The 22,695-nt window shown below is 46.4% G+C and overlaps 1 protein-coding gene across 4 annotated transcripts in view; it reads right to left on the minus strand.

Moving 5' to 3' along the window:
• LOC113916634 (SREBF chaperone) overlaps nt 1-22,695 on the minus strand; it is a 68,671-nt gene that overhangs the window by 18,759 nt on the left and 27,217 nt on the right. For 3 of the 4 annotated variants that reach the window (XM_027583268.2, XM_027583264.2, XM_027583267.2), the window contains exons 2-3: nt 15,864-16,083; nt 4,132-4,261 (exon numbers count right to left, since the gene is read on the minus strand). In XM_027583268.2, coding sequence (XP_027439069.1) covers nt 4,132-4,261; nt 15,864-15,985 — 252 coding nt within the window. In that variant the 5' untranslated portion in view covers nt 15,986-16,083. Of the gene's footprint in view, nt 1-4,131; nt 4,262-15,863; nt 16,084-16,323; nt 16,421-22,695 lie in introns of those variants that run through there. The other variant, XM_027583266.2, reaches the window with a different exon arrangement.

Consider the following 22,695-nt stretch of genomic DNA (forward strand, 5'->3'; position numbering starts at 1 on the left):
ATGCACCAAGAAAAATGCCTCAATTTACGTTCCTCGTCTGCTAAATAAGCCAGGCTGTTTCTCTGTTCAACAAGAAGCTTTTCCTCAGCACCTACTATGTTAAGATACCGGACTATACATGCTCGAATGGAACACAATTCCTACTGGGTGGAAATACAGAGCAGAGAGGGCAAGAGAGCTGGGGAAGTCCTCCTGGAGAGAGTGGTATCTGAGCTCAGGCTAAAGGACTGCAGGCCCGTGGTGCCCCGGAGGGCAATCCAAGCATATGAACTTTGGTCCTCCTCCAGAACTTCGGCCAGATCTGATCAATGACAGTGACAACAGTGACAGCCACAAACGTGTCAAATGCAAGCGATGGGCCTGGCACTAAGCCTTTGCATGCCTTTGTGTAATCCTCTGACGCTGTATGATATAGATATGATTATCATCCCCATTTTGTGAATGAGGAAACATGAGCACGGAGGTGTGAAGTAACCTGCCCAAGGTCACCCGTCTGGGAAATGGAAAGCTTCTACCATTTCTGTTTTGTTCTTCTGTTCCTCTGGTAAAAACATCCCTATTTCCAGAAAGTGCCCCTCCCAACCTGACAAGGCCATTAGTTAGTGACTCTACTCTTAGAGAGCGTGGGCCTGACTCAAGAGCACCAGGACCCGGCAGAGTGGCTCAGAGACCTCTCTGCAGGACCCACAAAGGCAAGGCTGCACAGCGCAGCTGACATCCCACTGTGGGGGACACTAGAGCAAGGGGGCAGAAAAAGGGCTATATAGAAAGCCATCTCCAGCATATGGAAAGACTGGCGATTCAATAAAAAGAAATCCGAATGACTTCATTCAAAATGGGCGAACACCTACCAAAGGAAGACATGCAAATACAATAAGCACTTGACATTAATCATCTGGGAAAGGCAAATGTAGACCACAATGAGATTTCTCTATGTAGCCACTAGTAAGCCTTTTTTAAAAACTTGTACCAATAGCTTTACAGCATAAAGACTGAACTTTAATGTATGGAAATTTATAAAGTAACTCAAGAGGCTGACGTATGTGAAAAGAATGCCTTACGCCTGCGGTCTTTCCCAAACCCACAATCCCAGTCTAATCTAGAGAAAAACCAAAAAATCCCCCTGGAGGGCAGCTCTACAAAATACCTGGCCGCTACTCAAAACTGTCAAGCTCATCAAAGACAAGGAACGTCTGCAAAGCTGTTGTACCCAAGAGAGGCCACCAGGGAAGCGAAACGAGAGTGTAATGTGGTGCCCTAAATGGGATCCTGGGAGAGAAAAAGAACTTCAGGTAAAAACTAAGAAAATGTGGTTTCCTTAGTTTTCCTTAGTGACAGTTTCTCAGAATTTCCTTGTTTTTGATAACCTTGACGGTTTTAAGGAGTTGTGGTCAGGTATTGTATAAAAAGTCCCTCAATTGGGATTCATCTGATGTTCTTCCCATAATTAGGCTGGGATTATGGGTTTCTGGGAAGAAGACCAGAGGTAGAGTGTCTCACTTGTCATACATCAAGGGTATATACTATCAGTCTGATCTATCACTGCCGACATTGACCCTGACCGCCTTGCTGAGGAGGTATGCGTCTGGTTCTCCACTCTAAGGTGCTTTTTTTCTCCCCGTCTCCATACAGTGTTCTTTGGAAGGAAGTCACTATGCACAGTCCACGCTTAAGGAAGGGAAGTTATACTCCACCTCCTTGAGGGCAGAGTATTTACATAAATTATTTAGTATTTTTGCCCAGATTTGTCTATTTCCCCCCATTCACTTATCCAATCATATGAACTCAGAGATTTATTTTATACTTTGGGTTATAATCCAATACTACTTTGCTTTATTGCAAAATATATTTTATTTTCCAGCATTGGCCACTGGGAGCTCTTTCAGTTGGTTCCTGTATCCCTTTGACGTATATCATATTTATTTTAAACTGACATCTTTGTCTTCTCTTTCTAACCAGACTGGTATCACCCTGGAAGCCGTGAGGCTCTATGTGTCCCCTAGATCATCACCCTGCCAGGCACACCACAGGCATGCAATAAACATATGCTGAATACTGGAAGGAATGGAGGGAGGAAGGAAGGATGTTCTGGTTCCTGGGTAGGCAGCAGGTGCTTGTACTGTGCTGCCCGGTGCCTGAGCCTCCTGATTTTCCTTTTGAAATGGTCCCTTCTTGTCCTCAGCCTCATGATGGAGACAACTAACAATGAAGCCAGTCAACAAAGTACCTGCCTTCACTACAGGATTTGGGATGGGGACAGGCAGGTAACCTCACTTAGAATCCACCTGGCACCTTCTCATCCTGCACCAGATTGGATATTGCAACAACGTGGGGCTGAACCTGCTCGAGCTACTGTTACGTAGATCAACAGTGGAGCTGACAGAGTAGAAAGGTGGGCTCCTTTTGAGGCCCAAGCCATACTATCCTTGAGTTCTAGGACTCCAAAAATTCCCTTTTTGCTTACTCTGGTTTGGGCTGAGTTTTTTGTTCCTTATAACTAAAGCAGCCCTTACCACTCCTGTTTTGCTGGCCTGAAATTTTAGCATGGATTATCCGTGGAGGTAAGGAAACTGACCACTGACCTGCATAGCACCAGGTCACTGCACCGAGGCCTTCAAGGCGGGCGCCAGGGCGGGGGGATTCCAATGAGGAAGAGAGAAAACAGACAATCCTCTGTTGAGCCCTAAAGTTATTTGTAAACCTGCTTACTATCATCATCCCAGACCAAAGAAGGGCACTATGGAAGTTAAAGAGCTCACAAACACGTCACCCCCTCCCCCAAAAGCTGTATCATTAAACGTCTCTCCTGTACCGTCAGGCCCACTGAACTCCTGGAGTCGCGAAACATCCACAAACACAGACCACCCTGTTGTGACCAGGAGCCCTCAGTCCCACCCTGCGGTACAACTGCATCAGAGGTTAATGAAGGTAAAAGGTCTGAACCGAGAAGGTCCCATGCGGAGCCAATGGTCAAGCTGGGGCATGAAGTCACAGAGCTGGTTTCTGCCAGCAACAGACATGCTCGCTCTGACCTTCATGGACAGAGTCCTAGGAAGACGGATTCACATACAGCTTAACACACACCCAGTTGGCCAGGTGGGTCTCTACTGAGGACCAGCAGGGCTAAATTTGTAACAGAAGACCTGACAGCTACATTACCCGCGAAGGGAACAGAGGAGCGTACCGCCACCGTCGGAGGGGAGGCGGGAGCGCAAGAGCTCTGCTCTCTGAGCTTTGGCTCTCCTCCTGAACAACACAGCCCAGCACAAATCACGGGACCAAAGCACAATGTGCGAAGGAAGGACACCTTATCCGCTACGTGGCAGGTAAAAGCTTTAGAGATGGGCTAATGGAGCTCGTAAGATTTCCGAATAACAAGTCCAGCATCACAGTGAGTTCCTCCGCCTGAGACCCTCGACTGGAGCGACTGTTATTTCCTAGTGGCCATCAGTGCTCAGCTCAGAGACAGTCAACTGAGGACGGTATGGTCCAGGAGCAGCAGGGGTCAGGAGTCCTGGGGTTCTGATGCAGTGCTGACCCCATGTAAACTAAATAACAGAGGCTCCTCATCACTCTGGGCCCCGCTTCCTTAACTGTAAAAGGGATTAAAAAAACACAAAACACAAAAACTCAACTCTTTCTACCAAACTGCATTGTGAGGAGAAAATCGGACCTAACCAATCTGAAAAAATGAGGTGCACATTGCATACATAAGATGGTGTCAAGACTCTGATGACAGAACATTCTCTAGGGATGCTGCTCCCTGGTTCTCATGACCGCTTGGGGCAAGGAGGAGATGGCCTGTCTGCCAGAGCACTGCTGGGCCCGGGACATGGTGTGTGAGCAGGCCAGCTAGGAAGCCAGACGCACCTGGCCACAGTGACGACAACCACAGACCCCAGACCTCTATTGTAGGACAGTCGCACTTTTGTGTCACTTGGGGTTTCCTTTCTAAAAAGGTTATTCATTAACTGTGTGACTAAGTATCTGTGGTGCCTCTGTAAAGCCAGTCAAGGACATGTATTCACCAATCAGAAGCTGGCCACCCTCACTCTCACTCCCAGAACCCCTGCCTTGGCCAATCTCCACCCAACCCTCGGGGCTCTCCCCGGCCACACGCTGAGCACCTACCCACTCTGGCCGCTCACTGGGCTCCCCTGGTTTGCGGTCAGGGGCCACAGGCGGGGGCGAGTAGTCCTTCACGGGAGTGGTGAACTCCACCGGTCCTGTCCCCGGCAGGGGCAGTTTCAGCAGTGGGCAGCTGGGACGAACAAGAAGGAGAGAAGGGTTAGGACGCGGCAGGAGACCGTCCGCACCAGGACGAGTGACGCGGGGGCCGCTGCAGGTGCCCTGCGCTCTCCCTGCCGGCACCGTGTGTGTAAAATACCGGGATCACAGAACTGCAGGGCGATGAAGACACTCAGAAGCCTCCGAGATCACAAGTTTTCAAGCTCATGTGTAGTCACAGAAGGCTTATAACCAAGTCCAATTCATAAAACAGACTGAATATTTTTGGAGGCGTAATAAAGACGCTAAAAAAAAAAAAAAAAACCCTTGTCAAATAAATGTAAGGCAACAATAAGAAATTGGGGGGGAAAATCTATAAAAATCCCGAAGGATCTCAATGCATATTGCGGGCAATCGCTCCAAAAAATCACCGAGGGTGTGGTTGACACTCAGACCCACCGTTCACATGGGAAAACCTTGGTCTTACATCAAAAAGCTGGCAAACCGATGTGCATTTTGTTTCACATCTTTTAAACAAACCTTCTGTTTTTAATTGAGAATTTTTATAGAATACGATGCACAAATCTTAGATAGTTCAATGAATTTTTACATACGCACACACCTGTGCAATCACTACCTACATCAAGCTATAGGACATTTCCAGAACCTCAGAAGGCAGCCTTCTGCCCCTGCCCAGTGAAGAGCATCCCCAGACTACTATCAGGGCGCGCCTGGGTGGCTCAGTCAGTCAAGCATCTAACTCTTGGTCTCAGCTCAGGTCTTGATCTCAAGGTCGTGAGTTCAAGCCCCGCACTGGGCTCCGCACTGGGTTCCACACTGGGTGTGGAGCCTACTTAAAACAAACAAACAGGGGCGCCTGGGTGGCTCAGTCATTAAGCGTCTGCCTTCGGCTCAGGTCATGATCCCAGGGTCCTGGGATCGAGCCCCGCATCGGGCTCCCTGCTCCGCGGGAAGCCTGCTTCTCCCTCTCCCACTCCCCCTGCTTGTGTTCCCTCTCTTGCTGTGTCTCTCTCTGTCAAACAAATAAAATATTTTTTAAATAAATAAATAAATAAATAAATAAATAAGAACTTCTATCACCATAAATGAGTTTTGCCTTTTTAATGGCTTATAAATGAAATCACCCATTCCACGTGTATACTCTGAGTGGCTACTTTCCCTTAAATTTTACCTGCTAGATTCATCCATACCGGTGCACACAGCAAATCACCCTTTCCCGCAGGTATGTGCCAGCCCACTGACTTATACCTCAGTGAATGTTTCCATTTCACTGTCAAGGAACCTGTGGCTGGTTTCCAGTTTCAGTTATTAAGAATAAAGCTATTACCGTCATTTTTATATATGGCTTTTGGTAGCCATAAGCATTCATTTCTGTTGGCTGTGCTCCTAGAAGACAATTTCTGGGGGTTAGAGTGTACATGTTCAGCTTTGCATAGAATACCGATTTTCCAAAGTAGTTGTACATATGTATGTTCCCACCAGTGGTGTGACAGGAGTTCCAACTGCACCAGAGCCTTGCCACCTCTAGCTGTTGTCAGGTCAATTAACCGTAACCATGTCGAGGAGGCAGCAGTGGGGTCTCTCTGTGGTTTCAATGTGCAACAGTGTTGAAAATTCTTTTGCATGCTTGTTGGCCATTTGGACACATCCTCTTTTGTGAAGTCCTTCTTCAACTCTTTTGATTCTCTTTTTCTCATTGATTTATAGCTCTTCATATATTCTAGCTATGAGTATGGAGTCCTCTTCATAGCCACACGTTCCCCTCCTAGCCCTACTTTCACAGCGCGCCACCAGACTTGGTGTACCGTGGTGTTTTCATTCTCATCTAAAGGTATTTCCTAATTTCCCTTCTGATTAGTTGACTCACTGGTTGTTTTAGGATGTCCTGTTTAACTTCCACTTATTTGTGGATTTTCCAGTTTTCCTTCTAGTATTTTTAGTTTCATTCCACTGTGATTGGAAAAGACACTCTATATGATTTCAGTCTTCTTTCATTTTTTAAGACTTGTTTAATATGGCCTAACATATGGTCTATCCTGGAGAATGTTCCATGGGCACTTGAGCAGAACATCAATCCTGCTGTTGCCGGGTGTCCTCGGCACGTCTGCTAGGTCTGGCTGGCAGACACTGTTGCTCAAGTCCCCCCATCCTTACCACCTTGTCTGGTTCTTGTATCCAGTACTGAAAGTACAGGATTCAAATGTCAACTATAACTGTGGGTTTCTCAATTTCACATTTCAATTCTGTCCATTTTCGATTCATATATTTTGGGGCTCTGTTGGTGTGTGTGTGTGTGTGTGTGTGTGTGTGTTTATAACTGGTGTGCACTCTTGCTGTATTAAGACATTTATCAATATATAATGTCCTTCTTTGTCTCATAACCTTTTAAATGGTATCTGATAATTATATAGCCACTCTAGGTCTCTTTCTGTTACTTTTTGGCATGGAATATATTTTTCCATCCTCTTATTTTCAGCTTCTTCGTGTTCTTATATCTGATGTGTAGTGTGTATCTGAAGTAGACAGCATATAGATGCATTGTTTTTAAATCTAATCTGCCAATGTCTCTTTTAATAGAAGAGTTTAATCCACTCAATTTTATGTGATTACTAATAAGGAAGGATTTACTCGTGCCACTTGCTTGTTTTTGTATGTCTTATATGACTTTTGTTCAATTCCTTCAACTGCTGCCTTTTTTTTTTTGGTATATGGCTGATTTTTGGTAGTGTGCCACTTTGACTCCCTTCTTTCCTTTTCTGTATTTTTCAAGTTATTGCTTGGTTACCGTGGGGATTACAATTATTATTAACAATTTACAATCACCTAGATTGAATGCTGTTATTACAGAGGGGTTCTACAGATGTGAGCAGGCAGGAGAAGAGGTCAGCGACCTTGAAAACAAGACAACTGAAATCATCCAGCCTGAGGAGCTTAGTTTCAATAGTATCTAAACACTGTTTCTATAGATCTGTCTCACCCCTTTTATATTATCACCACAGATTATAATTTATACATTGTATGCCCATCACCATAGATTTAAAAATTATTGTTCAATGCACTTGCCTTTTAAAGCCCAAAAGACAAAGAAAGATGTTACAAACCCAACCAAAATTTACAAGTCTGGTTACCTTTACTAGTGTTATTTTTAATTATGGTTTCAAATGACTGTCTAGTAACCCTTCATTTCAGCCTGAAGGACTCTCTTTAGTGTTTCTTGTAGGGCAGGCCCAGTGGTAACAAATCCCCTCAGCTTTTGCTTATCTGGCTATATCTCAATATCTCCTTCATTACCAAATAATTGTATGGTAGAATATACGATTCTTGGTTGAGTTTTTTTCATTCAAAACTTTAAATGTTATCCAATTGCCTTCTGGCCTCCATGGTTTCTGAGGAGGTATCAGCTGTCAATCACACTGACATTCCCTGATTCATGAACAGTTGCTCCTCTCTTGCTGTTTTCAAAAGCCAAGATTCAACTGTTTGGAGGTAGGTGTCAAGGGCTGTCTCCAGACTTAGCTAAGGTTCTGCTCTGGAAAGCTCTGCACAGCACACAGGCTGAGCCCTGGGCTCTGCGTGTGGAGCAGAGTGTGGGGGCCTAGAGTTAAGATGATGGAGCTTTAGCTTCACTACAGGATGAAAGCAGGCAGTACAGTCCATATCTACATTCATTTCCCACACCACAGCTGCTCAGAACACACTGACTGAACTAGGGGCAGTCTGTTTCTCAAAGTGTGAATTATTTAAAACATCTATGAATTCCAGGAGTCTAAACACTGCAGCAAGAAGAGAAAGAAGGGCAGTACACTCCAGAACCTCCAATTTTCTTAGAATAAAGTCTCTTGGGAAAAAGTCCACAGGCCTTGAAATTCTTCAAGAGGCTCCCAGTCATTCTCCACCCTTGCCCGGGAGCCACACACTTGGTCTCTTGCTTCTGAGGCTCCATCCCTGCTGGAACACGCTTGCTTTCTCCTCGATCACTCATCTTTGAGGCCTCAGTTGTGGTACCACTTGCCCCAGAATGTCTTTTCCCTTTCCCCAAAGTCTGGGTTTCCCCTTTGATAGCTCCTCCTGTGAGCTACCAAAGCGCCCCATACTCACCCCAACATGGTTCTTCTCACTGACAGGGACCTGTCTCTGTGCCTGCACTAGTGACGGTCTCTCTCACTGAATACCTATGTGCCAGACACCAATCCCAGGGCCTTCCACCTATCTGCTCATTTAAGCCTCACCACAACCCAGTGAGACACGCAGAAGCTATACCCCCACTAGGAAGCGACAAAACCAGTAGGTCAACACGGGCAGTGTGGTACCGGACTCTGTGCTCTTAACAGCACACTCACAAATCACTGCATTTGTTTTGCTAAAAAAAATTTAAACGACCATACGTTCCTTTTAACGTAGGCAAAAAAAAAAAAAAAAAAAAAAAAAAAAACAACACCAAGAAAAAGATTCTACAAAAGTGTAAAATGCAAGGGAATAATCACCATCCACGGCTACCAAATTCTAGCCAAAAGGAAAGTTTGTAAGCAAAGTGTCAGGCAATTTTCAGAAGTAAAAACACTTACTTTTCCAAGGTTAGAAAACAGATTAGAGACATTTAAAGAAACTGTCTGGGGATTTCTACCACCACCCCCATGTTACTTCCCCAAAACTTATTTCTAAGACCAGATTATATCTTGGCTTACCCTGATCTTACAGGGGCAAAGGAAGTGAACCAGGTCTCCAAAACCTCCCCTGCCCTTCCTGTCTCAGCTCCACCCATCCAGTTGCTCAGGCCAAGCACTTTGATCTTGACTCCTCTTTTTCTCATACTCCACACCTGGTCCTCAGACAATCCTGAGGGCCCCACCTTCAAAATATATCCAGACACGGCCACATCTCACCACCTCCAGGCTTTCCACTTAGACTAAGCAACCATCACCTCTCACCTGGAGCAATGCAATCACTTATCTCTTAATCAGGTATGGACCTGAAATCCCCAATCTTCTTCACCACCTAACCCATAACTTTGTTACCGCACCTGTACGGCCTGCTCCCCACATGTGACCACCCGACGCATCCCAACAGGCTGCTGGTGCCCTCCCCTTATTTCCTCTATTCTTATTTCTGGGCATGCTGCCTCAATTTCCAATTTCCAACTGCTAGCATTTGCATCTCTTTCCCTGAGACTGGTGTATTGCTGTTGGAGACCTCTCTGCCTAAGTGGTGGGAATTGATGCTAGCTGGAGGCAGCCCTCAACCAGTAGTTGATATTATTGTTGTACAGATCAGGGGCTCACAAACTACAGCCCATGGCCCATTTTTGTGTGGCCCACGAGCTAAGAATGGTTTTTACACATGTGAAAGGTTATTTTAAACAAACAAACAAGGGGCGGGGTCCTGGGATTGAGCCCCATGTCGTCAGGCTTCCTGCTCAGGGGGGAGTCTGCTTCTCCCTTGAGCTCACTTTCTGTCTCAAATAAATAAAATCTTAAACGAGTAAAACAAACAAAAACAAAAAAACAAAACCCAAAAACGTGACAGAGACCATATGTGGCCTTACTATCTGGCCCTTTATGGAAAGAGTCTGCTGACCCCTGGCACAGACAGTCCAAGTCCCCACACCCAGGTGGGAGCTCTGAGGTGGCCGTCCTACACCATTTCTCAGCATTCCCCAGTGAGATGACACAGCTGCCTGTGGGGATAACTTGCTGGATGATGCTCCTTCCTTCCTAGCTCATCGTCCCACCTTGCTGCCAGTGCTCATTTCATCTCACACACAAGCTACACATTGTCTTAGGGGAGCCCAAACCAAACCCCCCCACTCCCCAAATGCCAGCCAAATTCCTGCCTATCCTTCAAGGCCACACTGCCTCTACTCCTCTGTCCCCCAAGCAAGTAGTTCCCTCTCCTCTATACTCTAGGCAGCCTGCAATCACTGATCCCAGAGACCTCTACTCATCCACATGATTAATACAAGAAACGTAGGGAGGGAACATGCCATTTTAATTTCTGCATCCCCAATACTAGCCACATGGAAGACATTCAGGAAATGTTCAGGATGAGTTATCTTCCAGATGGCCCACGCACGGCTGACTTCATGGGTGTACAACCCAGATTGCTGCACAGGACCCCATGCTCAGAAGGTCCAAGGGCTTGGGGTTTAATGCTCTGCAATAGCAGTATGGACATTTTTTTTTTCAGTATGGACATTCTTAATAAATTTATCTTTAAACTTGAGTTTTGAAGTGAAGTCCATCACAATGGAGCGTGTGCTAGGGGTATGGAGTATAGGTTCACCTGTGGTCCCTCCTCCCTGCGACCACCAGCTCCTCTGCCCCCTCGCATCCCAGGACCTGGCCTTGCCCTCCCTTATCCAGGTGTCCCCTTTGCTGCTGCCCCCCGGCAGGGGCCTGAATGTAAAAACAAGGGGAGGGGGTCGGGGTCAGATGTGTGCACCCTGCTGTATCCTAGGGCAGGGTGAGGCGATGGCCACCCCCTAGCCCAGACTGGCAGCACCGCTGCGCTTCTGGTGGGCCTTTGGGTGGGGACCTTTCACCCACTCCCATGCAAGTATATTTAGGACCTTTAATGGTCTTTTCCCCTGCTTCTTGACCAAGCAGCCTTGCACTGTCCTACTGCTGTGGTCCCACAATTACGGGGATGCTACTGGCTCTAGTCTCATCCCCTTCTCTCCCAGCCATCCGGAATTGGGGTTCAGGAGATGCTGAAGACAGACGGAAACAGGAACCACAGAAATGACGCTCAGAGATGTCACCTGAGGCGCCTGTCCGGAGACATCAAGGTGAGACACGTTTTCTCCCTTCCCTTCTCAGAGGAGAACAGCAGTACAGAACGAAGAGGGGGGTAGTGAAAGGCGGTATTTCTGAGATCTCCTGCTCTGTCTTGTGTCTGAGGAAATTTCAGGTGGTGAAGGAGCCTTTGATCTCCCACAGGCATTTCAGAGCCTTTCTGGAGCTTGTTTGTGAGGCCAGGAGTAACTTTTGCTGGGGGAGGCCTTGGCTCTGGCATGCTGAGCAGGCCAGCATCCTGGAGCAGCTGCAGGAGCTGGTCCCCTGGGCTCTCAGGTGCAGGCTTCAGGGCAGAGCTCAGAGGTGCTTTAGGACCCGTCCTCAGCTACCCAGCCTGGCTCTCCAGAACACAGTCACAGATAGGCCTTCACTTATTTAGATTTCTTTCTCGTCCATGAAGAGAACAGAAATGTGTCTAGAATGGCCACAAAGGCATAGAAAAAAGAAGGCTTTAACACAAGCCCCTGTGTATACACCCCACCAAGAGGCCATGGTGATCCTGGGGAAACTCAAAATGTGGGCAGACCGGGGGAGGCTGACAAGCAGAGGCCACCACAACTGAGACGTGCAGCCTCGGTCCCAAGGTACTGTGTCCCTCCAGAGAAAAAGGAAGAGGAAAGGGGCCAAGCCTGCTCTGGAATACCCACACAGGCTACACAACGACCGTCCTTCATGAGGTTTAGAATGGCGTCATCGTGATTTAACGTGCTCTCCAAGCTCTCTAGCCATGAGCAGCAGGCTGCAGAATCAACAAGGGACCCAATGACCCTCATGTTAACCTCTGACCTGCACCCAGGAAGGCCGGTAGATAGCCTGGCACCCAAGCACTCTTTCTTCATCCCACAGTGCACCTACCACATCCCCGCCTGGAAGCAATAACACCCTCTGCCTTGCTGGGCTGCTGCTGGGCCACACCTCGAGTGGCCTAATCTCCAGGAAATGTGAAGACACCTCTTGCCACAGTGCCTACGTGCCACAGGTTCCATCAGATTTTCCCAGAGGAAAGAGCATTCACTGCTCCTAGGGTGATCCAGTGCTGATGAACAGGGTCTACAACTCAGGTGGCCGCTATATCTGAAGAGGGGTCTCAAGTGCAGGGATCCTTTGAGTTCAAGCTGCACAACTGCCTCATTCCAGGGACAATAAAAGATAAGCCACTAAATAGAATGTAGATATCTAACAAAACTACTAAAAGCTGTCTAGGACCCACACTTTGTTTTCTGCAGGCAACCCGAGACTCTGAACAGAAGGGGGGACCCTGCTCTGGACAAAGAATCTTCCCAAGGTTAGAAGAGGGCAGGGAAGCTTGTGCCTCAGGGCCATAATATCTGGTCTCTTGGACAAAAAGGCCCAGAATCTGTGGATCCTTTGAAACAAACTTTGTCATTTTAGGAGGCTGACAGACTTCATCTAGCCTTGGGACATTCTTCCTAAGCCAATCAGATTTTAAGAAAAGTTGTTAAAAGGCTCCTTTGGGGGCACCTGGGTGGCTCAGTCGTTAAGTGTCTGCTTTCAGCTCAGGTCACGATCCCAGGGTCCTGGGATTGAGCCCCGCATCGGGCTCCCTGCTCAGCGGGAAGCCTGCTTCTCCCTCCACCACTCCCCCTGCTTGTGTTCCTTCTCTCACTGTGTCTCTCTCTGTCAAATATGTAAATAAAATCTTTAAAAAAATAAAATAAATAAAAGGCTCCTTTAAGATGACATGACAAAGATGCGGGTGTGGGAAAGTAATTACACGGCACTAGGAATGGGACAGTCCCTAAGGCTGGTTTTCCTCTTCAAAGAAAAACCTCGTGACTTCAAAGACATGAGGAAACTGTCACGCCATGAGAAGGTGGGACCAGAGGAGGCAGCCGGTTCTCGGAGGGGCTCTCCGGGGGACCACCCTCCCTGCCCGGCAGCTAAGTGAGCTGACTGACGGCCACGACCATAAACAGGAAAGGAGGCGAGGAAGATGTCACTCACTCTCCCTGCAGGGTTTGGCTCAGAAGTTCTCCCCCCGAGAAGCCTCGATGACACTGTCTCCCTCTGCACCAAAGCCAGGTCACATCTGCTGATGGCACTGCGACTGTCTGTCTCGGGTCCAGACTGCGCTTTTGAGGAGAGGGATGATGTGCACGTCACTGGTCTGGCACAGCGCTTGGCATATATTATGGCCATCTTTACTGAAGTGCTATAAAACCCAACGTTGTGCTCTTTCCTCAACTCCCGTTACACATGGCTACTGCCTCAAAAAGCCTCCCTGCTCTTGTCTAGGCAGGTCCTGCCTACAGATCCTGCTCCTGGCCCATGGCAGCTGAGACCATCTCTCTTAGGCTCCTGTTCAGGGAGCAAACTCCTTGCAGTGAAAGCTATCAGCACCAAACAGTATTCTTCAAAAAGTTCCTATCACCTTGGTGAAGTGGAGAAAGTACAGGGCTTCCCACAAGGACCTGCCAGTTGTAACACCACTTCTCAGCTCTCCATGCTAGTTTCATCATCTTGAAAAAAACTAGGACATAACCACCCCCTCTAAGGATGTCAGGCACCAAACAGAACAGCACGTGTGAAAGGAAAAGTTCCAAAGGACCTATGAAGCCAGGAGTCCATGGAGATGGGTCTTCCTTGCCTTCCCATTAGCCCAGTCGTACCCTGAACCTCGCCCACCCCTTTCCCAGGACTGATGTGCAGCCAGGAGCACCTGTGGGATATAAGGCAGGCTTGGCTGCATCTGGGCTGTTCCAGTTGTTAAATACTGCTATCATCACATCTGCCTCTTTCCCCACCTTCCAGCCCATTCTAATTCACCCCGAGTCGAGAAGGGGGTCTCCAAATTTAAGACCATAGCCATCTCCTGAGGTTTTCACACCAGAGGCCCTCACGTCATAAATCCAAGGACTGTCTGTTCTGAAACACTTGTGTAATAGCAAATTACTCATTCAAAGGTAAGGCTCGACTGCACCCAAGCAGCTGCTACATGTCCAGGACGCTGCCTGGTCTCAGCTGGCAACACCCAATATCCAAAGATGGATGGCAAACAGGAAACATCTTTTCCTTTTCCTGTAGCTACAGTTATCTTCATGGAAGGGGATCACAACTACCCCTCTTCAGCTCAAACTGACTGCACAGCATATAAGCTGAATTCAAGGAACTCGTCCACCAAGTAGTTCTTACCACCTTCCTACGTGCAGAGGCCCCCGAGGACCTAAGGATTTAGTGCAGGGGAAGCTCAGTCCCGCCACTCTCAACAGAAGGCCATACCAGGGATAATAACCATGAGTGTCCCCATGAACTGCTGCTTCAGAAATCAGCAAAACAGAGAAAACACTTTTAGCAGAGCCGTGGTGGAGTTGCAGACAGATTTTCAAGAAAGACAGTCTAGTGGTTCTCAGCACATGGTCCCAGGCCTGGGAACTTGTCAGAGACACAAATTCTTGGACCCAGCCCAGACCTGATGAATGAGAAACTCTGGGGCGAGGCCTGGCAATCCGTGTTGTGCATGCCTCCAGGTAATTCTGTTGCTAGCTCAGGTTTGAGAAATACATATGCCAGGCCTAGAAAAGTATGATTTTGAAGGACAGAGATGACTTTTAAAAAGTATGATCTTGAGAGATTTTTAAAAAGATAATTAACTTAGAGGAAAACAAAAACAAACACAAGAGCCGGGTTTTACTAATTTATCTCCTACAGGATGTAGCTGTATCTTATCTTTTACAACACAATTTAACAAAATTTAAGCATCAGTACAAATACACTGAGCCAGAGCGAGGAGAGTCAGGGTGACAGAGTGCCACGGGGGCAGACACCAGAAATCCCTAGGCCTAGATTTAAAGCCCAGTGTCCCTGCTTATTAACTGTGTAGACCACGCAAGGCTCCAATCCTCTATCCTCCTTTGGTTAAATAGAAATATAACTGGACTGCTTCCCAAGGTTATTATGAGGATTGATGAGATTAATTAAATGCCTGAAGAAACCAACAGGAAATTCTCAATGAAAGATACTCATCTTTCTTAGTCCTAATTAGAAAAGAACTTGGGATCATTAAGAACCCGACAGGGAGCTCAGTCCTGAACCACCCTCCTTCCACCGCAGCACTGAATACATCTAACAAACGTCAGATGTACAAAGAATGTGGAAACCTTTCCAGAGGCAAGGATAACACAGTGGGCTCTTTTCAGGGCTGTGTTTTAGAGCCAGAAAAGGCCATCAGATATCCTCTTACACCAAGCCCGTCTTTCTACATGTCATCATCGGCTATAGCCTTCTCGAAGCCTGTAACAGACAGACAGACAGACAGACGGGAACCGAAGGCAGCTTTGGCAGGCACGACAGTCGTCGGGGAGCACAGCAGGCCCTGAGAATCAGCAAGAGGTCAGAAAGACGCTCCTCGTTAACCCCAGAAAATGACTGGAGAGCAGAGAACCAAGTCTCTGGGTGAGCCTGCACAAGGGTGTCCCAGGAATTGTTCAAATGGACTTTGTCTTACAACACTCAAATGCTCCTCTTCTTAACCAGGTACCAAAAAGAAACTGGCACTGTTGAAAAGGAATATTAAAAGATCATACCTTTCAGTTATCTTTCGGTTTCTTAGAAGTGTCTAAACATTATTTTTTTGAAATAGACTACCGGTGACGTGAATCCCTAAGTTGGGGCCAGCTTGGACTGTTTTCAGTCTAGTGGCTAAACACTCCAGGACCTGAACTCTCCACCCACCAGCTCCAATGAGCCTCCAGTTACATTGTGTAAAAAGTATACACAGTCCGAGGGCTACAGAGCAATCAGGATTAGGAAACCTACTGTCCCAACACAGTGGCACACCATATCCAGCGCAACTCAGAAACATACCAGCAGGCTAAGATGCAGAGCGCCGTGAAGAGGATGATAGGGATGGGGTAGGATGCGCAGAGCAGCCCATGGTTGTAGAAGGCCTGAGATATCTTCTCGCGCAGCCTTTCAGTCAGGGTCATCCTCAGCTGAAGTCACCTTGCTGCCATCCCGGAAAGTGACCATGGATCAGCCTGGTGTGCGCTGGACAGCACTGACAATGGACACCATCTGCAGGTACCTGGCAAGAAGGGAGAAAAGTCAGAGTCTTGGTTTTGCACACTGGGGCTGCTGGGGGAGGTAGCTGTGATGCGTGGCCGGAGACATGTTTCAGGATGCCTACATGCAAGGTCTGGAGACATCAGTCCCAACACACACACACACCCCTCTGGTCAGCTCTTAGTAACTGTGGGCAATTTCTTAGTCAGTCTAACCAAAGAGGCCAAAAACTGCCCCTCCAGCTCTGATGATAAACTCTCACCCCTCTTTCATACAGGCATTTCTAAAAGATCACTCCTGAGAGAGGGCACTGTTCCCACAGGTGGCACAGGGAAGCACCCCTGGGTAACTGACATCAGCTTCAGCTGTTCTCTGAGAAAGGGGAGTTTGGACATCCTCCCTAGCTTTCTCTGGGCACAGGCCAGGTTGACAGAAATCCCTGGGGAAAAACTATACAGGGCTGACCCCTCAGAAAACACATTCTTGCACAAAGAGTGTTTCACTGGCAAAGAATGTCCAGTGGAGTCAGCCTTTAACACAGAAACACCAAAAAGTCCAGGCCTCTGACAGAAAACAAATTGCACTGTGGCAGCAGCATTAGGTGAAGTTACTGCTCCTGGTGAGGCAGTTGTTCCTGGGACGCAATCCTGCCCCGGCCTGCCCAGCAGCTGGCCCCTTTGTGGCCCAGAGGAAGCACCTCTCCCCACAGGATTGGGCCTGGACAGGCTGTCAGTCAAGGTGCCCCTCCCTGACCCACAGCAGGCCAGTTGGTTGGACCTCTGTCCCTGGACTTTGATTTCCGAGCAAAAAGAAGCAGGAACTGGATGTGGTGGTGCTTATTCAACCCCCCGAGATTCCTGCGCCTGAGACCATGTCTGCCCCGATGCCGGCCCTTTCTGAAGGTGAGGCTCAGCAGCTACCTTTCCAGTCTGTGAGCCATCCTATAGCCTTCCAATAAATCCTCTTTCTGCCTGTGTGAAAGTAGAAAACCTTAAACCAATAAAATCAGAATAGAAAACTCCAGCAGAAGGCCCAGGGATCTAGAATTCCCTTCATTACAAGCTCTCTGCTGTTACCCACATATAAACCCACTTCTGCTCCATGTTGCCATTTTCTTTGGTCTCTGTTATAGGGAACGTGCCCGGACTTGTGTCCTGGCTTGATCAGGCTCACTGATGGAAACCTAGGCCAAAGAGGTGACTCTCCAGCAGCGTCAAGACCAGAAAGGAGAAGCAAAAGGAGTCACACCACAGCCAATTCACAAGATGAAATGGCTAACACTCTTTCCACCTTCCAGGAAACACAAGCTTTATTTTTTATTTTTTTTAAAGATTTTATTTATTTATTTGACATAGCGAGAGAGAGCACAAGCAGGAAGAGCAGCAGAGGGTGAAGCAGGCTCCCTGCCGAGCAAGGAGCCCGACGCAGGGCTCGATCCCAGGACTCTGGGATCATGACCTGAGCTGAAGGCAGATGCTTAACCGACTGAGCCACCCAGGCGTCCCAAACACAAGCTTTAAATGCATATGCAGTTTTCCAGTCCAGCAAATCTTCTTAGGAAATAGAACCCTCTGTGGGTCAACTCAACAGGCTCGGGATAGAGGAGTCTGCAGGTGGCCGCTGCCAGCCCAAGCAGCAGGGGTGTTTCCAGTAGCTCAGCCATTCACAAGGCTCACCTAGAGCAGGGTAGGTCAGAGAGGTCTCTAGCAGAGCATCCACCGGGGGCAACCCGCACTAGTGCTCACCACCCAGCGGACACAAGGGCTCTGCGAAGCAGTGTTTCTGCTCCTGTGCCCTGGCCCTCCATCCTGCCCCCAGGGTGGGGGTGGGAAAACAAACACTGATGAGATGTACACCTGTGGGGAGAAAGACACTATCACAAGGATCCCCGAAGACTGAAGGCCAGAAACCAACTGTACCTCTTCCAACCTCAGTCCTCTGACAAGTCTCACATCTCTTCCCTTCCGTGTTGCAAAACCAAGCCCTCCAGAAAATTCTGATTTTGTAATCCCCACCTCCTTCTCCGCCTCCTCTGTCCACACATCGGCAACACAGGAGGGGGAGGGGCCCCACCTCTGCAGTCCAGCTTTTACAAGTGGAACTACAGAGAGGAGAAAAAAACTATCTAATTCACTTCCAGTATGCAGCAAACACAACTCTTTCTGACATGATCTTAATTTCAGCTCCCACTGATCTTAATATTACCAGTTATACTCATTGTTAATTTTCACAGCATCTGGAAAACAAAGCAAAAAAAAAAAAAAAATGCAAATTCTTATTACGCAGCCAACCTACCTGAACCTACCAAAAGAAGACATTATTCATCCCTACTCCACAGTAAACATTTTAATGCAAAGCTACTCCAAAGCAAAATTTACACAACCTGATCCAAAAACCTGTTTTTCCTACATTGCCCCATACTTATAGGTTTCTTCAGATCAAAATCTACAGCTCTGCTTCCTGAATTTAAAGAGACACAACATGTGGAAAGGATGGAGGCCCGGGAGGCCTAAGTGTACGTTACATGAAAACATAAACAATCCTGCTGCCTGCCTTTGTGGAAGACTCCACTGTAAGCAAAAACAAAGGAGTTTGTTATTAGACACCTAAATTATAGAGCTGTCCACATAAAGAAAAAAACTCCTAGAACCAGTCAGAACAGCCCTGAGGAATTCTATAGAGGACAAGCCTGGATCAAGTCAGACACTCTGGCTCAGAAAATAAACGGCGCTAGGAATGGAATGCGTCAGTCTGTGAGGACAGACTGGGGAGGCAGGCTCATCCCACTTTCTCATCAGCTTGCCTGCGATGCCTACAGTTCTGAACGGGCCCCAGATAGGAAAATACATGTGAAAATTTCAGAAAAATCCACATATAGGGCGCCTGGGTGGCTCAGTTGGTTAAGCGACTGCCTTCGGCTCGGGTCATGATCCTGGAGTCCTGGGATCGAGTCCCACAACGGGCTCCCTGCTCAGCAGGGAGTCTGCTTCTCCCTCTGACCCTCTTCCCTCTCATGCTCTCTATCTCTCATTCTCTCTCTCTCAAATAAAAATCTTTAAAAAAAGAAAAAAGAAAAAAGAAAGAAAAATCCACATATATACAACATATTATCGTAAGATTTAAAAAAAATGATTATCTTTTTATGCCTATATTCACCACTCAACTTTTAAAATTCTCATCAACCACCTCACACTTATTAAGAATCAACCAAGAGGGGCGCCTGGGTGGCTCAGTCGTTAAGCGTCTGCCTTCAGAGCAGGTCATGATCCCGGGTTCCTGGGATCGAGCCCCGCGTCGGGCTCCCTGCTCAGCAGGAAGCCTGCTTCTCCCTCTCCCACTCCCCCTGCTTGTGTTCCCTCTCTCGCTGTGTCTCTCTCTGCCAAATAAATAAAATCTTAAAAAAAAAATCAACCAAGAAAAAGAAATGTGCCAAAGATCCAAGGGAGGTGGAGGTAATAGGAAAAAAGATATTAAAAAACTATATAGACTACAGTCTCTGTCCCACAGCTTTTCAAGATCCCCATTTGTTGAAAATACTCACCATCTCCCCCAAGCTTCAGCCACACTGGACCTATCATGCTTGTTTTTACCACAAAGGTTTACTGACTATCCCATTTCTCTGGAATAAATACCTAGAAGTGAAACTGCTAGGTAGTATGGCATGTTGAAATTTTCTAAGAAACTGTCAAAATATTTTCCAGAGCGCCTGTACCATTTTTATTTCCACCAGCAGCATATGAGATTCTGTTTCTTCTCATCTGCCATCATTTGGTATTTCCACTATTTTTTATTTTGGCTGTGCTAACAGGTGTGTACTGATAACTAATTGGGTCTTCAATGACATTTCCCTAATGACTAGTAACACTGAACACGTGCCTCTGCCATGTGTCTGTATACACCATAGGATGTTATATACAGGAGATCATGTCATTTGCAAACAGAGTTAGTTTAATTTTTTTTCTAATCTGGATGCCTTTTGTTTTCCTTATAAAACTGTCTTGGCTAAATAAGGCTAAAGTAATTAAAAAATACATAATAAAAACAAATGCATTAGAATCTTACTCTCAGTGTTCTAAGATGAAAAAGTTCTAGAGATCTATTTCACAACAATGTGAAACACTAACACTACTTTATACTTAAAATGGTCAAGATGATCCATTTTATGTGTTTTATTACAATAAATTTTTTTTAAAAAAAGAAAAAAAAGGGGCGCCTGGGTGGCTCAGTCGTTAAGCGTCTGCCTTCAGCTCAGGTCATGATCCCAGGGTCCCGGGATAGAGCCCCACATCAGGTTCCCTGCCTGGCGGGAGGCCTGCTTCTCCCTCTCCTACTTCCCCTGCTTGTGTTCCCTCTCTCGCGTTCTGTCAAATAAATAAAATAAAATCTTTAAAAAAAAAAAAAGTCTTGGCTACAACTTCTAGTACAATGTTGAATTGTAGTGGTGAGAATGAATTCTCATCTTACTCCTGAGCTTAGGAAGAGAACATTCAGTCTTTTACCATTAAATGAGATATTATGCCGAAGTTTTTCACAGATGCCTTTACCAGGTTGAGACCCCTTCTATTCCTAGTTTGAGAGGGAATTTTTTTTTTATTATTAACATATAATGTATTATCTGTTTCAGGGGTACAGGTCTGTGATTCATCAGTCTTACACAATACATAGCACTCACCATATCACATACCCTCACCAGTGTCCATCACCCAGCCACCCCATCCCTCCCACCCCCCTCCACTCCAGCAACCCTCAGTTTGTTTCCTGAAATTAAGAGTTGTTTTTTTTTTTTTTTTAAAGGGGTAGGTAGAGGGAGAGAGAGGATCTTATGCAGGTTCTACGCCCTGCAGAGCCCAATGTGGGGCTTGATCTTCCAACCCTGAGATCATGACCTGAGCCGAAATCAAGAGTCAGATGCTTAACTGACTGAGCCACCCAGGCGCCTCAAGAGTTGTTTTTTTTTTTTTAACCATTAAAGCGTATTATGGGGGCGCCTGGGTGGCTCAGATGGTTAAGCGTCTGCCTTCGGCTCAGGTCATGATCCCAGAGTCCTGGGATCGAGTCCCGCATCGGGCTCCCTGCTCCTTGGGAGCCTGCTTCTCCCTCTGCCTCTCTCTCGCTCTCTCTCTCTGTGTCTCTCATGAATAAATAAATAAAATCTTTAAAAAAAAAATAAAGCGTATTATGGTTTTTTGTGTGACTTTTGAGATAGTCTTGTGATTTTTTTATTTATCTTACTAATAAGGTATATTACAAAGACTGAGTTATTGTAACCATGTTGAACCAACTTTGTATCACTGGGCATCATCCTTCTAAATGTTGGTAGTCTTGGTTTGCTAAGGGCTACTATGTCTATATTCATAAGGGATACTGGTCTGCAGTTTTCCTTCTTAATGATGTCTTTGCCTACCTTTGGTATTAGGATAATGCCAGCCTCATTCCATCTCATTCCAAGATGACTTGGAAGTGCTCCCTCCTAATTTTTTGGAAGAATTCATGATAAATCTTTAAACATTTGACAGAATTCACTAGTGAAGCCATCAGATATTGGGCTTTTATTAATGGAAAGGTTGTTGTTGTTGTTGTTGTTGTTGTTATGTAGGCTCCACGCCCAGTGTGGAGCCCAACATGGGTCTTGAACTCACGACCCTGAGACCAAGACCTCAGCCGAGATCAAGAGTTGGACACTTAACCAACTGAGCCACCAAGGCACCCGTTTTTGTTTTTGTTTTTTTAAGTGGGAATTTTTAAAATTAACTCAATCTCTTTCTGTTTCCTGTTATTCAGATTTTCTTTTTTTCTTAGGGCACTTGGGTGGCTCAGTCGGTTAAGTGTCCAACTCTTGATTTGGGCTCAGGTCATGATCTCAGGGTTGTGAGAGATTGAGCTTTGCATCAGGGTCTGTGCTGGGCGTGGAGCCTGCTTGAATTCTCTCTCCCCTCTGCCCTCCCCCCCCCCCACCAACCCCCTTCTCTCTCTCGCTCCCTTAAAAAAAATGTTTTCTATTTTTTAAGATTTTATCTATTTATTTTAGAGAGAGAGCATGGGGGGAGGCGCCCCTCTATTCCTTCTTTAGTAAGTTTTCTTTGTATGTTTCAGGATCTGTCCATCTCATCTAGGCTAACTAACTTATTGGCATCATATTTACTGTTCATAGTATTTCCTTACAATCATTTTTATTTCTGGAAGGTCGGTGGTAATGTCCCCACTTTCATTAATAATTCTAGTAATTTGAATCTTATTTTCTTGGTCATTTTGGCTGAAGGTTCGCCAATTTTGTTGATCTTTTAAAAGAATCAATTTTTGGTTTTACTTACTCTGGTTTTCCTATTCTCTATTCATTTGTTTCTACTGTAGTCTTTATTCTTTTCTTCCTTCTGTTTGCCTCAGGTTTATGGTACTCTTCCTGTTCTAGTTTCTTAAAGTAGTTAATAGTTGAGCTTACTGACCTGATATCTTCCTCCTCCTTTTTTTTTTTACATTTTTTCCTTTGTTTATTATTTTATTAGGTTAGTCACCATACGTTACAGGCATTTACAGCTGTAAGTTTCCCACCAAACACGACTTCAGCTGCATCCCATAAGTTTCCATATGTTGTGATTTTTGTTTTCATTCATCTCAAAGTATTTTCTCATTTCTC

This window comes from Zalophus californianus, chromosome 1, assembly GCF_009762305.2.
Source record: "Zalophus californianus isolate mZalCal1 chromosome 1, mZalCal1.pri.v2, whole genome shotgun sequence".
NCBI classification, from domain to species: domain Eukaryota; kingdom Metazoa; phylum Chordata; class Mammalia; order Carnivora; family Otariidae; genus Zalophus; species Zalophus californianus.